The sequence below is a fragment of the Epinephelus fuscoguttatus genome, linkage group LG18 (assembly GCF_011397635.1).
Source record: "Epinephelus fuscoguttatus linkage group LG18, E.fuscoguttatus.final_Chr_v1".
NCBI classification, from domain to species: Eukaryota; Metazoa; Chordata; class Actinopteri; order Perciformes; family Serranidae; genus Epinephelus; species Epinephelus fuscoguttatus.
The window spans coordinates 2,341,178-2,355,000 of record NC_064769.1 but is presented as its reverse complement, the minus strand read 5'-3'; the positions used below and the strand labels follow the sequence as shown (position 1 = coordinate 2,355,000).

Below are 13,823 nucleotides of genomic sequence, written 5' to 3'. Positions count from 1 at the left end.
AGGGATTCATTACAATATCGTAACATGGTTTAGATTTCTAAATAAACATTCACCTCGTCGCTAGATAGACCTACTCCTGAAAAAATAGTGCACAAGGCTTTTTGTCCCTACGAGGTCACCGTCATTTACCCGACGGGAGGGGTGAGCGAGTGAGCCCTGCAATCTAGAATTTGACCACTGATGTCACTGTTTTCAACCCATTTTACACACTGGCCCTTTAATCCAACTGTACATTGCTTTGAAAGGATGAATCTCCATTTCGTGGTCTTTAGCGGCATCTATAGGAATAAGCTGTAATTACATGTGTGGTTTAAACCTCACTTGACCTCAGTCCCAGAGGTCCACAGTGCAATGTTTTGTTTTTTGTTTTTTTTTCACCACTGGGATTCTGACAGCATTTACTGCCTCACTCTGCCGCGGGGAAGAGACCGTGACCACCCCTGTGAAGATAGAGTCGGAGCGGGAGCCGGAGCTGGGCCCCTCGAGAAAAAAACGGTGTGTCGGCGAGGAGAAAAGGCGGTTTCAAGATAAGTGGACAAACGCTTACTTTGTCGTACCTCACAGGTCGGATAAAGTCATGTGCCTGATCTGCAAGCAGGTTAATGTAATGCTCAAGGACTTCAACATAAAACGCCATTATGATACCAATCATAAAACCTACGACAAATTCACCGGCGAGGAGCGCACCAGTAAGCTTGAACAACTTAAAAGAGGCTACACTGCACAGCAGTCAGTTTTCACAAATCTAGCCAAATCCAGTGAAGCTGTAACACAGGCTAGCTACGTGGTAGCTCAAGAAATGGCCAGGCGGAGCGAGCCGTTCTGTGGCGGAGAATTTGTGCGAGACTGAATTTTGAAAGTGGCCGACATTGTATGCCCGGAACAAAAAGCTCCATGACATAAGTTTGTCGAATGACACGGTGACACGAATCGAAGATCTGGCCAACAATCTCAAAGAGCAACTGGGACAGTGTGTGGAGGGCCTGGGAAAGGGAGCCTTTTCCATCGCACTGGATGAAAGCACGGATATTTCCGACACAGCGCAATTGCTGATTTTCATCTGAACAGTCACGGAGAACTTTGAAATAGGCAAGGAGCTGCTAAGCTTGGAGAGTATCAAAGACAGAACAAGGGGAGTCGACATTTGTGATGCTGTGTGTCGCAGTCTCAATGCATACATTGTGAAGTTGCCGTCTGTGGTCGGTGTCACAAGAGGTGGAGCACCGGCAATGGTCGGGAGAAAGACAGGTGCCGTGTCACTGCTCTCTGAGAAAGTGGCCAACAACGGAAGTGAGAAATAATCAAATATCACTGCATAATACACCAAGAAGCCCTCTCTGCTCAAACACTTGAAATGAAACATGTCGTGGACATTGTTGTAAAGACAGTTAATTTCCTCAAGTCCAGAGGTCTGAATCACCACCAATTCAAGACTTTTTTGGAGCAGAGGCAGATTTTGGTAACGTCATATACTTCACTGCCGTCAGGTGGCTGAGCAGAGGTGCCACACTGAAGCGTTTTTTTTTTAACCCGAGGAAAGAAATAAGAGAGTTCATGGAGTCAAAAGGACAAGATGTGACACAGTTAAGTGACTGGCTCTGTGACCTAGCGCTCCTTGTTGACCTGAATACTTGTCTCAGCGATCTCAATGTGAAGCTGCAGGGCTGTGGGAAGCTCATTTCCACACTATGTGACAATGTCAAAGCTTTCCAGCGAAAACTTGAACTGCTGCAGGGACAGCTCAAACAGAAAGATCGAACCCATTTTCCCGCCTGCAAGGTGCTCGTAGATGATACAGACACAGATGGGCGCCAAGTTTTATGTCACCTGCGTTCAGACAAGAACCATAACCTCAAAAAAAGCTCAGAGAGGAATTCGACCACCGCTTCACCGACTTCAGGGACCACAAGAAGTCATTCAACCTCTTCCAAAATCCTTTCTTATGTGTCCCTGAGGAAGAGCCTGCAGAAATGCAGTTTGAGCTCATCGACCTGCAGGAGAGCTCCGAGGCCAGAGCAGCATATCGTGACAAGAATCTCATCGAGTTCTACAAAGGACTTTCCCCATCCACATACCCTGCACTTCACCAGCATGCTATCAGAATGGTCTCTTTATTTGGAAGCACATACATTTGTGAAAAGACCTTCTCCACCATGGCCATCAACAAATCCAAGCTGAGATCCAGGCTGACAGATGGCCATCTACATGCTGTCCTTCGTATCGCAACGACGGAGATGGAGCCGGACATCAGAGGAATTGTGGCCAACCGAAAACAGCACCACAAATCCCATACCAGTAAAAAAAGGTATGTTGACCTAGTAACAAATATTCAGTGTGACTTAATGACAAGCTTATTGATGACAGGGAATGATAGATATTAATGATGATGATGACTTGTTTGGTAAGCTTCTATTTTACAAGTCTCTCTCTCTTTCTCCCCCTCCCTCTGTGTGTGTGTGTGTGTGTGTGTGTGTGTGTGTGTGTGTGTGTGTGTGTCTGCAGTTTTTCTGTGGTGCTTTGGTAGCTGGAATTGCTCCTGAATAAGGTCCATGCTGATAAGACAGGAAGCAAAGCACACTGAGACTGACTGTTTGTTCTAAATAAGTTTTTACATATATTCTGAAATGGACTGCACACAGGACTGTTATATCCCAAATTTGACTGTAGAGGGCAGAAAACCCCATGTGTTTTCCACGGCTCCCGCTGTCATTCACTAGCCACTCTGAGGTCTCCTCCAGGCGGGCAATATGAGCCTCCACCTCCCCTAGCCGCCCCTGCATAGCCGTCAACGTCATTTTCAACTCTGCCATTGTTTGTTTTATTTTAGAGATGTCAGCTGCAATGCTTTGCAGTGTTACTCATTTTACTCACTTCTGCAAACAATTTCTCAAGATTATTGGACTGTTTCTGGGTGGCAGGATATGAGCTACCTGTGTTTTCATCTTCATGTGCGGGCTTGTCTGTGTAGGCATGCGGCTTGGATTCTTTAAGTATTTTGAAGTTGCCATTCTTTCTGCCGTTATTTTCACATAATTCTTTGCCCTGACCGTTTAAGTACTTAGAGTGAGCAGACAGTCACTTCAATCACGTGTTTTAGAATATAAAAAGTTAAAATTAACTTGTGCATGGTGACAAGCTTTTCAAGTTCATCTTGTTTGCTGCACCACATGTCTCCAAAGTATAAACATTTTGAAAAAAGGATTTTCCTTCCTCTAAAATTTCCTCTGGTGATGATAATACTGGTGGTACATTGGTGTGGTGGTTAGCACTGTCTCCTCACAGCAAGAGGGTTCTTCTGTGCGGAGTACTGTTTGCATGTCCTCCCCGTGTCAGCATGGGTTTTCCGGTTAATTTAGGTCAATTGGTGACTCTAAATTGTCTGTAGGTGTGAATGTGAGTGTGAATGGTTCTCTGTCTCTATGTGTTAGCCCTGCGATATTCTGGCGACCAGTCCAGGGTGTACCCTGCCTCTCGCCCAATGTCAAGGATAGGCTCCGGCCCCCCGCAACACTCAAGAGGATAAGCCGTTGCATATATGGATGGATGGATAGATGGATGATAATTCTCTAATAATTCTTAGTCACCAACCTAGTCACATTTTTTCTTGTTTGATTCTTTTGCATAAGTTTAAAAAAATAAGCTGTGCATTTCTCGTCTTTCTCCATCCATGTAGCTTTAGAATTATTTATAATGCCACTGGCTTATTCGTGGTATAGTCTCAAACTCCTGTTTGTTTTCCAAGGTCTTTTACAAGATCTGAGGGAGCTTGACTAACTTGATCAATTTTGTCACGTAAAGTATTTATTTCTTGTAATAATTTATTTTCATTACTTTTATACACCTTGTGTTTCTAAGAAGAATATTCAATGTGGTGTCCCCCAAAAGAACATTTAAATGAGTCCTATACATGATGAGGGTTGGCATTACCAACATTATACTTAAAAAAGTTTTAGTTTTTTAAACAAAAAGGTCATCATCTAAGGGCCGTAATATACTTGCTTCACACAGCGCAAACACCTCATCTCGTCATGGCTGCCACGCGTGATCTGCGTTCGTTTGACGTGTCGAACGCACATCTCAATGCGAGGTACCGCGACGCGTGCGCGAGATGCAATATTCATATAACCACTAGAGGCGCTGGTGCGAATGCACAAAGTGACTGGACCGGATGATCAGACCAGACCCTTCTTGTTCTTCTTCTCATGAGATTCTTCATGATTTCTGGGTTATATTTCTGTTGTCTGCCCCAAGTGGTGACCGCCAGTATTGTGCATTTTGGCTGCATAGTGCTGTGTACACAACACACAGACATGGCGCGTTGTGTACGTGTCATATACGCGTACGTTCGATCAAGCAGCAAGTATATTACAGCCCTAAGAAAGACTGATTAAACTTCCGGAACCCGGGACCTCTGAGAACATCATCTGTCATCACATGGAGGGTTGTTAGTGCATGGTCTGAGTGCTGCATGATTTATCTGATCGCAATAGCAATCGCGATGTGAGGCTGTGCGATTACATAACCGCATAAAAGGCTGCGATTTGCAATTTAATGTAAATAAATGTGAACGTGTGTGCCTGCGAATGTGACTGCCTCTGCTGTAGTGTGTGTAGTTTATTGACATTACACCCACAAGCTATCCTGGTGTGTGCAGCAGGTATGGTCAGGTGACCACCCGGCATGCATGAGAGCATGAGCACGACCGAAACAGGCTGAGTTGGTGGCGAAAAAAACTCAACGTCTATTATATGACAATACTTTGGATTCAGGGACGGTGACGCTGAACAGAAAGACGTGCTGTGTAAAACTTTAAAAGTTAAGAGTTGACACGTCCCACAACAACACGACCAATCTATATCAACACTTGAGACAGCACAGAGAAAAGTAGGAAGAATGCATGCAAGAGAAAGTCAAGCCAAGTAACATTAAAGACAAAGAGACAACTGAAAGCCACCAGAGCCTCATAAAACAACATCAAAGCACAATAACGCATACATCTATAAGTGTCACGCCATACAACAAGACCTCAAAGAGACACAGGGAAATCACGGACTCCCTAACAAACTATATAATAATAAATGAAAAATTGAGCAATTTTGCTCGGGCTCGGCCCACTTGACATGCTGCTGTGTTGTGCAATGGCCTATTCACATGCTAGAATTTGTTCGGGCTCAGCCCACTTGACATGCTGCTGTGTTGTGCAATGGCCTATTCACATGCTAGAGTTTGTCATTTACGTGACAACACCTGAATGCAACACAGGCTGAGTGTGCGTACGTTGCTGCGCTGCTGTGCCAGAGCCGTCTTTGACTGTGCATAACAGCAGTCTGTTGATAGTCATTTACACACTGTCCATAACAATAACTATATCAGGTCAGGTCAGTGCCACCCTAATATAATGTAGGGGAAACACTGAATCAAGCGAGAAGACTCATGATACCATTTATGTATTATATTGTAATCGCAATCGCAAAAAGCGATATTGTCCATCAAAATCGCAATCACACATTTTTATCAAATCGTGCAGCACAGTCTGAGCACATATGTTCATTCATGTCTGTCATAGATATCTCAGAACATAGTAGGAAGGATACAAGGAATTAATCAGTCCGACTGGCTTATTTTTTCCCATGCCAAATATACCTGATTATACCTAGAATAAGAGTTTTGTTTACCTGACTTTTAGTGCAATCTGCTGTCATTAAAAACAGGTTAAAATCAATTAAAATGATAATATAAAAATCATTGACAGTACCAGCGTTCTGTAGTGTCAGCATAGTGATGATTGTATTGAGCAAATATGTATCTATGTACAGCATAAAGATGTTTAATGAAAAGGGAAGTAGTAACTCCCATGAGCTTGTTAAAGGTAGTCCAACAAAGCCTTTCCTTTAACAGCTACATGTGTTTTTCCTCACTGTGTTAAGAGAGAAAACTGAGGTGTGCTGTTAGCCCCAAACTCTGTTACTCACAGTGTAAAACTCAGCTTTAGATGTTTTTTTTTTCCTCTCAGCTACCTGCCCTGGTTTGAAGTCTTCTACAAGCTGCTTAATATTCTTGCAGATTACACCATCAAAGGCCAGGTAAGTCCTGACAGGGGACTCCTTTTGTTATGGGGATATTCAATCAATCAATTAATCAATCAATTTTTCAGATGCAGCCACTTCAAATTTCCCACACCATCCAAAAGCCTTCCAGATGCCTGCCAACTTCCAGCCAACTTCCAGCCAAATACCATCCCCCCACCTTTCTGGGGGTGTGCCTAGATTCCACCATAAAGCGCCCATTTATTCAGTTACAAGGTGTCACCATGAGATGGTGCTTCCCTCACAGAAACACAAAAACTAAGATTTAGAGGTGCTTGTACTTTACCTAGTAGTATTTCCATTCTATGCTACATTATTAATCTACTCCACTGTCTCAGATGTGAATATTACACTTTTATTGCACTACTTTTATTTTAAGGATTTAGTTTGGCCTATTAGTTACTAGTTATTACTTTTGTACAATAATATAAGTTTGTTGCTAGGTTATATTATTACAGGTTACAATAAGCCACCCAGCAGTATTTAAGTTAATAAAATGACCACCTTTATCTGCTGCAGCATCAGTGTTATAAACACATTAGTTATTAAGGAAAACCTAAAATGTTGTTACAGTTGGCCCAGGTCTCCCCTATCTGAAAATATTGAGTTAGTCTCTCGGAATGATGACAAACGTTCTGAAAATAACTTAGTGCCTGAATAAATTACTCAAATCATTTTGAAAAAGTTACTCATTAAGAAACTTAAATTTTAAAATAACATTAACATTTATTAAGAGACGAAATCATTTTTTTGGTTTATAATGTGAAGAATTGTAAAATGTCCCTTTTATGTGGTAGTTCAGACATTGACAGTGAAGATGTGTTGTTTAATGTTTGCATTAAAAGTTCGTATAGCCCACTTAGTGTGATGATCTGAGTGACTGGGAAACCTATTTAGATGGAAACACTCAGCCATTCAGAGGGAATGAAAAGGTTCATGGTAATGCTGATTATGTGTTTGAGCTCTCTCACCTTCCAAGATAAAGAGGACCACATTATGTCGCATTAGTGAAAGTACTTCACTCCTTTTCTGCAGGCTACGTGCAGCTTGTCCATTTTTGCGGCTGCGTGTGAGGATGAAATGCCAATTTCAGCCTGTGATCTCTCACTGACTGACTGACAGCCTCATCCAAGTGACATTTTACAATTCTTCTATTTAAAACTAACGAAATGTGTTAGTTTAGTGACATTTTACAATTTTTCATATTTAGGACTAACGAAATTTGTTTCTGTACATGTTCGTGCATTTACAACTCTCCTCTGCTTTCTGTGTCGCGCATAGCAGAGTCGTGTTGGCAACCATGCACCGCTCCACACCAACGCGCCTCTGCCACCGCACAGTTGCAGATGTTTTGCAGCATGACACGATCCATTAGACACATGAACGCACTCAAATGGTCATAAATATTACGGCATGCATGTGCATTTAGGTGGGCTACTTCAGTCAAGATGTTCTGTGACTGCGCTCTCCCAGTGCATAATCCCGGCTGTATATGCTTCCACACAGTCCCATCTCTTCCAGTTGCATGGCCATCTGGTTGATCCAACACTATACAAAATGCATAAAATTGTTTCGCAAGTGCAGTGATCTTGCTAGAAACTACTGAACGACATTTACATATATATAATATAATTAGTAAACGTGTTTTGTGAGAGTGGGGGCTTGTCTGTCACAACATCAGAGGGTTGCTGTGATTGTGAGGGTAAAGCGGGGGGACCCTCTGTCACTGGACGCGTGGGCCTTTTCCTCTGATTCTCCGTCACTTATGTCCTGAAGCATCGCCAGAGCTTGTTCGACATTCATCCATTTTCTCCGGTTCATAAATAAGGCTACACAATCCAAATCCCTCTCCTTTCCTCTTTTCTGTCTGTCTGTCTTTTTCTCTGTCTATCTGTCTAAACTAGCTTGCATTTCGCAGAGATGTTAGAGTTTTACTGTGACAAAGTTAAAAGCATTTGAAAATGGCAGGGGGTAAAAATGACCCCTTGGCAGTTCTAGTGTTAATAAATAGTAATAGACATGTTATCACAAATTCCTCTTGCATCAGATCTTGTGAAATATCGCTTCCATGAATCTGTTTAGACAGACAGCGACAGATTAAAGAGGTGAAGCTGTTCTGCATGCGGCAGGCAGAGCGTGTGCAGAGCGTTGTGCAGTCCAAAACGTCAAAGTAATAATTAAAAAAGAAAAGATCTATGTAATCATTTCCAATATTCACAAGCTTTATATTATCTAACGAAAGATTCTGCTTCGGTCCGTGTGTAGTCTTTGAAAAACAACATTTTGGCTGAGGTTAAAGGTGGGTGTGGGGTGGTGTAACAGCAATCTAACAGCAATAAGAGGCGCAGTAAACCACTTCAGCTTCCACACTTACTGCTCCTCCTGGTGGATAGACAGACCATTGCAACTGGTTTCTACAAATTAAACATAGGGGCGTTACCAGTTGGCCTGTATTCTCTACGACATCGCAGGGGATCTCATTAGAGCTACAAGCCCAGCCAGGTGACGACAGAGACCTGTCATGGATCGGTCAGGGCTCCACCATGGACCAAACGGAAATTTGAAGTGGCTGCATTTGTATTTATAAAGCCCGATATCACAAATCTCAATTTGCCTCAGAGGGCTTTACAGCATACGACATCGCTCTGTCCTTAGGACCCTTGCAGCGGATAAGGAAAAACTCCCCCCAAAAAACCTTTAACGGGGGAGAAAAATGGTAGAAACCGCATGTTGTGTTAAAGCAGCATTCTTGACCTCAGTTAGGGATTTGCTGACAATTTCAGCACTGAAAGTGTGGCTAGAAGTGAGTTCTTATCAGTATTTAACTCTTTGAAAATTGGTCAGATACTGCATTGGTGATGCTAATCTGGGGTGTCCAACTGTGCTGATTGTATAGACCTTCTGTGCTGTTTTGGGAAAGATGTTTGTGAAGCATCCATGCTTTCACAGATGTAAATGGATGTAATCTGTAAGAGAAACTTGACGTGGTGCTTATTCTAGTTTAAATGGCCATTGCATGGATTTTGAATATTTTGATGTTTCAGGAAAGTCAGTGGCAAGAGATCCTGGTGTCACTACATACACTCCCTATCCCTGAGCCAGGGGTCCCTGTTCATCTTGGTGTGGTGAGTCCTTATTCACTACAACACATCTAACTGATCTCAGTTTAAACTGGCAACACTGCAAACATCTGTTTTCTGTCACTGATAGTCAGATCACCCTGTTAACAAGTGAAGCATGTCATTATCATTGGAGACAAAATTCCACAGTCTCTTTGCTTTGCTTTTATTGCTCTGTACCACACTGACATGGATTCAGACTAGCACTGACCCTCCTGTTTTCTGTTCTCTCCAGCATTCCTTCTTCACTGTGCCTGACACAAGGGAACTCCCTAGCATACCTGAGAAGGTGAGTATTATACCTGTGAGCAGTTACACGTCAGTTCAGTTAGCAACCATAAACACATTTCTGAGGGGCTCAATCAGTGAAATGTGCATGCATGCAGGGGATAGAAAGCGAACCAGAATAAATATTTGCGAGAGGATCAACAGGAGTAGCTGTCATTTTTTTAAACTAAGTTTTTATTTCAATTCCAGCAACTTATACGATCATTTTCAGAATTTCTATGCTGTTTCTTTTTCTATTTTTACAGCTGTGCCTGTGTGGCTTACAGGTAAACAACAATAAATTAAAATAAACCAAACACATCCCAGCTTAAAGTATTAATTTCGAAATAAAGCAGTAGTCAAGTTTAAACCACTTCATTGTAATGTATTTAAGTGCTACTGTAGTCAGTATCCGAAAAAAGGTATTTCTTTGCTGTACCATCAATGCCCTGCGGTGTTAGACCCAATAATGCTATCTTTGAATTTTTTGTGAGATTTTGGTAAAATATTTTCTTAAGTGCCTTAAAGATGATAGCTACAAGTTTTATTCCTCCCGGCCAGTAGGTGTCGCATTCACACTCGCCCGCTCTCGTTCTGGCTCTGGTTGCCAGGTTGGCCAAATACCCGGACAGAGAACAAGAGAGATGTCAAGCGAGGAGTCTTCGGTGGTACCGTATATTAATGATTAAATCAGAAATCCTTTCTTGTGTGTCCTATAACGCCTTTACACACTGTAACAGTCTCCTTGTAAAACATGTTTAGATCGCTAACTAAACAGCTGACTGACGTTATATGATGGCGAATGCTTGTGTACTTTTTTTTTTTTTTTTTTTTTTTTTACTTCATCAGTGATTGAACCTGTTATTTCTATAATTATGATCGTTTATTCATTTTCAGATGTTTTAGTTAGCCTAAGAAAGATCATGTTAGCTAACTATTTATTGTCCAGCCTGAAGGAAATCCATCCAGCTCCAGTAAGGGCAGCCCAGGTGTAGGGAGAGGCAGGAGAGGCCAGGGGGCTGCTGGTGGAAGAGTAAGGCAGACACTGGTTCCTACTATATCAACATCAACACCAGTCACACTAATCTGGCTGGTTCTATAACAGCACCACACCCACCTGATTGTTTCCTGACAGATACACCTCTGTTGGTAGTGTAATAAATCCATGTGGCAATTTGTAACTACTATTATATAGCTTTGTGCTGTGCTGTTAGGATTTGTATTAGATTCTACTTGTATTCCAGAGACAGAGAAGAGGCAGAGGTCAAGGTGGCAGAGGAGGTGGAAAAAGAGGGCAAGGCAGAGGTTCATGTCGAAGTGAGGATGCTGTTGACTGTTAATTATGATTTGACACTAAAATATATATATTTTGTAAAAGGGTGGCAGTATGATCATTTGTGCACATTCGATTTTCACTGAAGATAAAACAATGATTCAGTGTTGACAAATATTAAGCATTGCATAAGGACTTAGGACTTTTGCCTTAGGACTTCACACATATCAGAATTGCGCACGTTTTCAAATAATAAACACATCAATACCCTTATGGTGTATATAAAATGAAAAACGGCCAAATGTCAGAACAAGTAAGTCCATTTTTGTTTTGAATAGAAATTGGAATAATACAAATATTACGTCATCATAATAAAAATCTTGATGGTCACCTTTGGTCATTGTAATACTTTTGATGAATGGTTCTCATTTCTACTGTTAGTTTCCACCTTTCCTACATGACAAACGATCAATAACAAACTGTAGGTAGCACAAGGGTACAGCCAATGCTTAGAAATTAAAATACAAAACACAAAAAAGGGAATGATACAGTCCATGAAACAATTTCAACTGGTTTCATTAAAAAAAAAAAAAAAAAAAGTCACCCTGCCTCATGAAATACCCCTTAGGGAGCAGTGGAGGACGGATAGAGAAGAGAGGTGGAGGTCCTTTTTTTGTACATATGTATCCAGTGGTCACTTACTAAAGGGAGAGAGCTTCATCCGCTTCCTCCACCTGTTTTTTGACAAGCGGTTTGGGGAGAGTTTCATCAACACTCGGAAGCTCTGTTAAACTGTAGTCTTCTCTGCCGCAGTCTGGGAACAGAGCTATTGCTGAAGTCCTGGATCTACACAGGGCCAGCTGCTGTTTTACTTCTTATACTGAAACTGTATATAACAGTGAAAGCCTACTACACAGGCAATCAGAAGAGGAGGTTGTGGTTATTAGATGAAGTTACTATTTCAGCAAGAAAACATTACAGTTGAAAGCTAGATAAAAAGTTCAGACAGGATCTATGAGAATCAAGATAAAATAGTAGGCTATGGACACGCATCAGGCCTATCTCAAACAATGTGGTTGTTGCAAATTGTACAAAGTGGATAGTTACTAGCCTAACAATAAATAAAGACCAAAAACTACTGTTTTGCTAAAGATTTTGGAGCAAGTAATAGTAATAATATCCCATCACGATACATTCCTTGATATTGTCAATAACAACATTATGAGCCTGTCAGCGCGTGGTAGCATCTAAAATGACAGGGGAGATTTGGCAAAGATTTCAGTAGACATCCCTGACCATCAATGCAGTGGTGAATTGATCTCATTCAGTTCGGACCAGCACAACAATTAAAATGTTTATTATAAGGAGAGGAGAAATCATGTGCTGATACGTTGTGGTTGAGAGCTGAGTTGAGAGGAGTAAATGCAGCCGAGTGACAGTGCGTCCTCTCAGTAGCTAATGCATAGAGCTGGTAAATCCAGCTCAAGAGGCATCATGCTACCAGTTCCATCAAAGGAGATATCAGTAGCTAGCTAATGCCAACTGCTAACGTGAGTTGTTCAAAACCTTTCTTTTTAGTAAATTCTGTGTACATAAACAATGTTGTCAATGCTCGAGTTCCTGTGTAGAGGCCCTGGTGATACTACGAGCAAAGTTTCGTGTTGTGTCGAGCCTTCTTAGTATATTAAAAATAGCTATTTTGATGTGTTTATAGTAACATTAGTGCTGCTACGGAACCCATTCAAAGGGCATTTTGACCCGAAAACGAAAATACACTCAATTTTTAAAAAGGCTTTTCAGTCGTAGTTATGCTTTTAAAAGAAAGTTTTACTTGGTGTACATTCACAAAAATACCCAAGGTTGTATTTTGGCAAGAATTTTGGTTTAATGTTAGCTAGCAACGTTAGTTAGCATTAGCAAACATTATTGTTATTGTTGGTCTGCTCAAATTTGCAACATATAAAGCCGAGACGATGCCATTTCTCCACAGAGCTATCACGATCTGGCGACCCCTGAGCTCCGCCTCACGTGACATCAACGTACTAATGCTATTGGCTCAGGGATCATTTCATGTCGACGTAGCCAACGTAACCAGATGTAAATATTTATATATTTTGGACCCGTTAAAATTTATAAAACAATTATTTCTATACTATAATTTTTTTTTTTTCAGTAAAATTAATACTTTTATTCTACACCCCTCTAAACGTTCTGTGGATGTATTATTTTTGAAAAATTATTCGTTTTGATGAAAAAGTTGTAGCTATCACCTTTAAGGATCTCTTCCCTAAATGTACTTAACTTAGTGCATGTCCAAAATATGTGTGTATGGTTGCCAATTTGTGTACCACAGTTTCTCCAACATTTATATGAGTATGTTGAGCCCATTTTAGCCACTATTTCTGGTGTCCGAAAAAATCTCATCATCACCTTCCATCTGAATTCCCTCCAAGTATTTGAGTTGGTTACGAATTGTGCACCTATACATACTTCCTCCCATTTGTCCTGTGGTATGTCTGTACCCATTTCACTTTCCCATCTCATTTTTGTCTGTAATGTATCATTAAAGGAAATGGCCACTTTAGAATGAAAATACAGACAGTACTTCCTGACCCTCATGCCGACAAGAAGTCCAGTGTAGTTTTTTAATCCACAAAACTCATTCGGGGTATCGGAGGTTAACAGCTAGCCGGAATAACAGGTATACTTGAAGTGCATGGAACCCACATTTTGAAAATGTAATAAAACTCCGTTAATGCATTTCAAAAACGTCAGAATGGCTCGTCCGTCGTAATCCAAGTGCCCTGAAGCCGTGGCATGCAAAACTGACTTGAAAAGACATAATTTACTCCACTTTTAGAGCATCATTTCTCACTGTGGTCAGTTAGCCTGTCCTGCAGGCGTGCAGTGTTTACCTGGCAACTCATGTGAGACTAGCTGATGGCTAGTGGTGGTGCTAGTTCTCGAGTCACGTTTTTGAAATGCATTAGCGGTGTTTTATTACATTTTCAAAATATTCCATGCACTTCAAGTGTAGCTGTTTTTCCTGCTAGCTGTTATCCTCTGATACCCCGAACG

General features: G+C 41.3%; 1 protein-coding gene across 6 annotated transcripts in view; it reads left to right on the top strand.

Annotated features, from left to right (window-relative positions):
• Positions 1-13,823, top strand: part of dennd1a (DENN/MADD domain containing 1A) — a 218,052-nt gene that overhangs the window by 98,482 nt on the left and 105,747 nt on the right. For all 6 annotated transcript variants that reach the window (XM_049604000.1, XM_049603999.1, XM_049604001.1 and 3 more), the window contains exons 6-8: positions 6,014-6,083; positions 9,131-9,211; positions 9,441-9,494. In XM_049604000.1, coding sequence (XP_049459957.1) covers positions 6,014-6,083; positions 9,131-9,211; positions 9,441-9,494 — 205 coding nt within the window. The remainder of the gene's footprint in view (positions 1-6,013; positions 6,084-9,130; positions 9,212-9,440; positions 9,495-13,823) is intronic.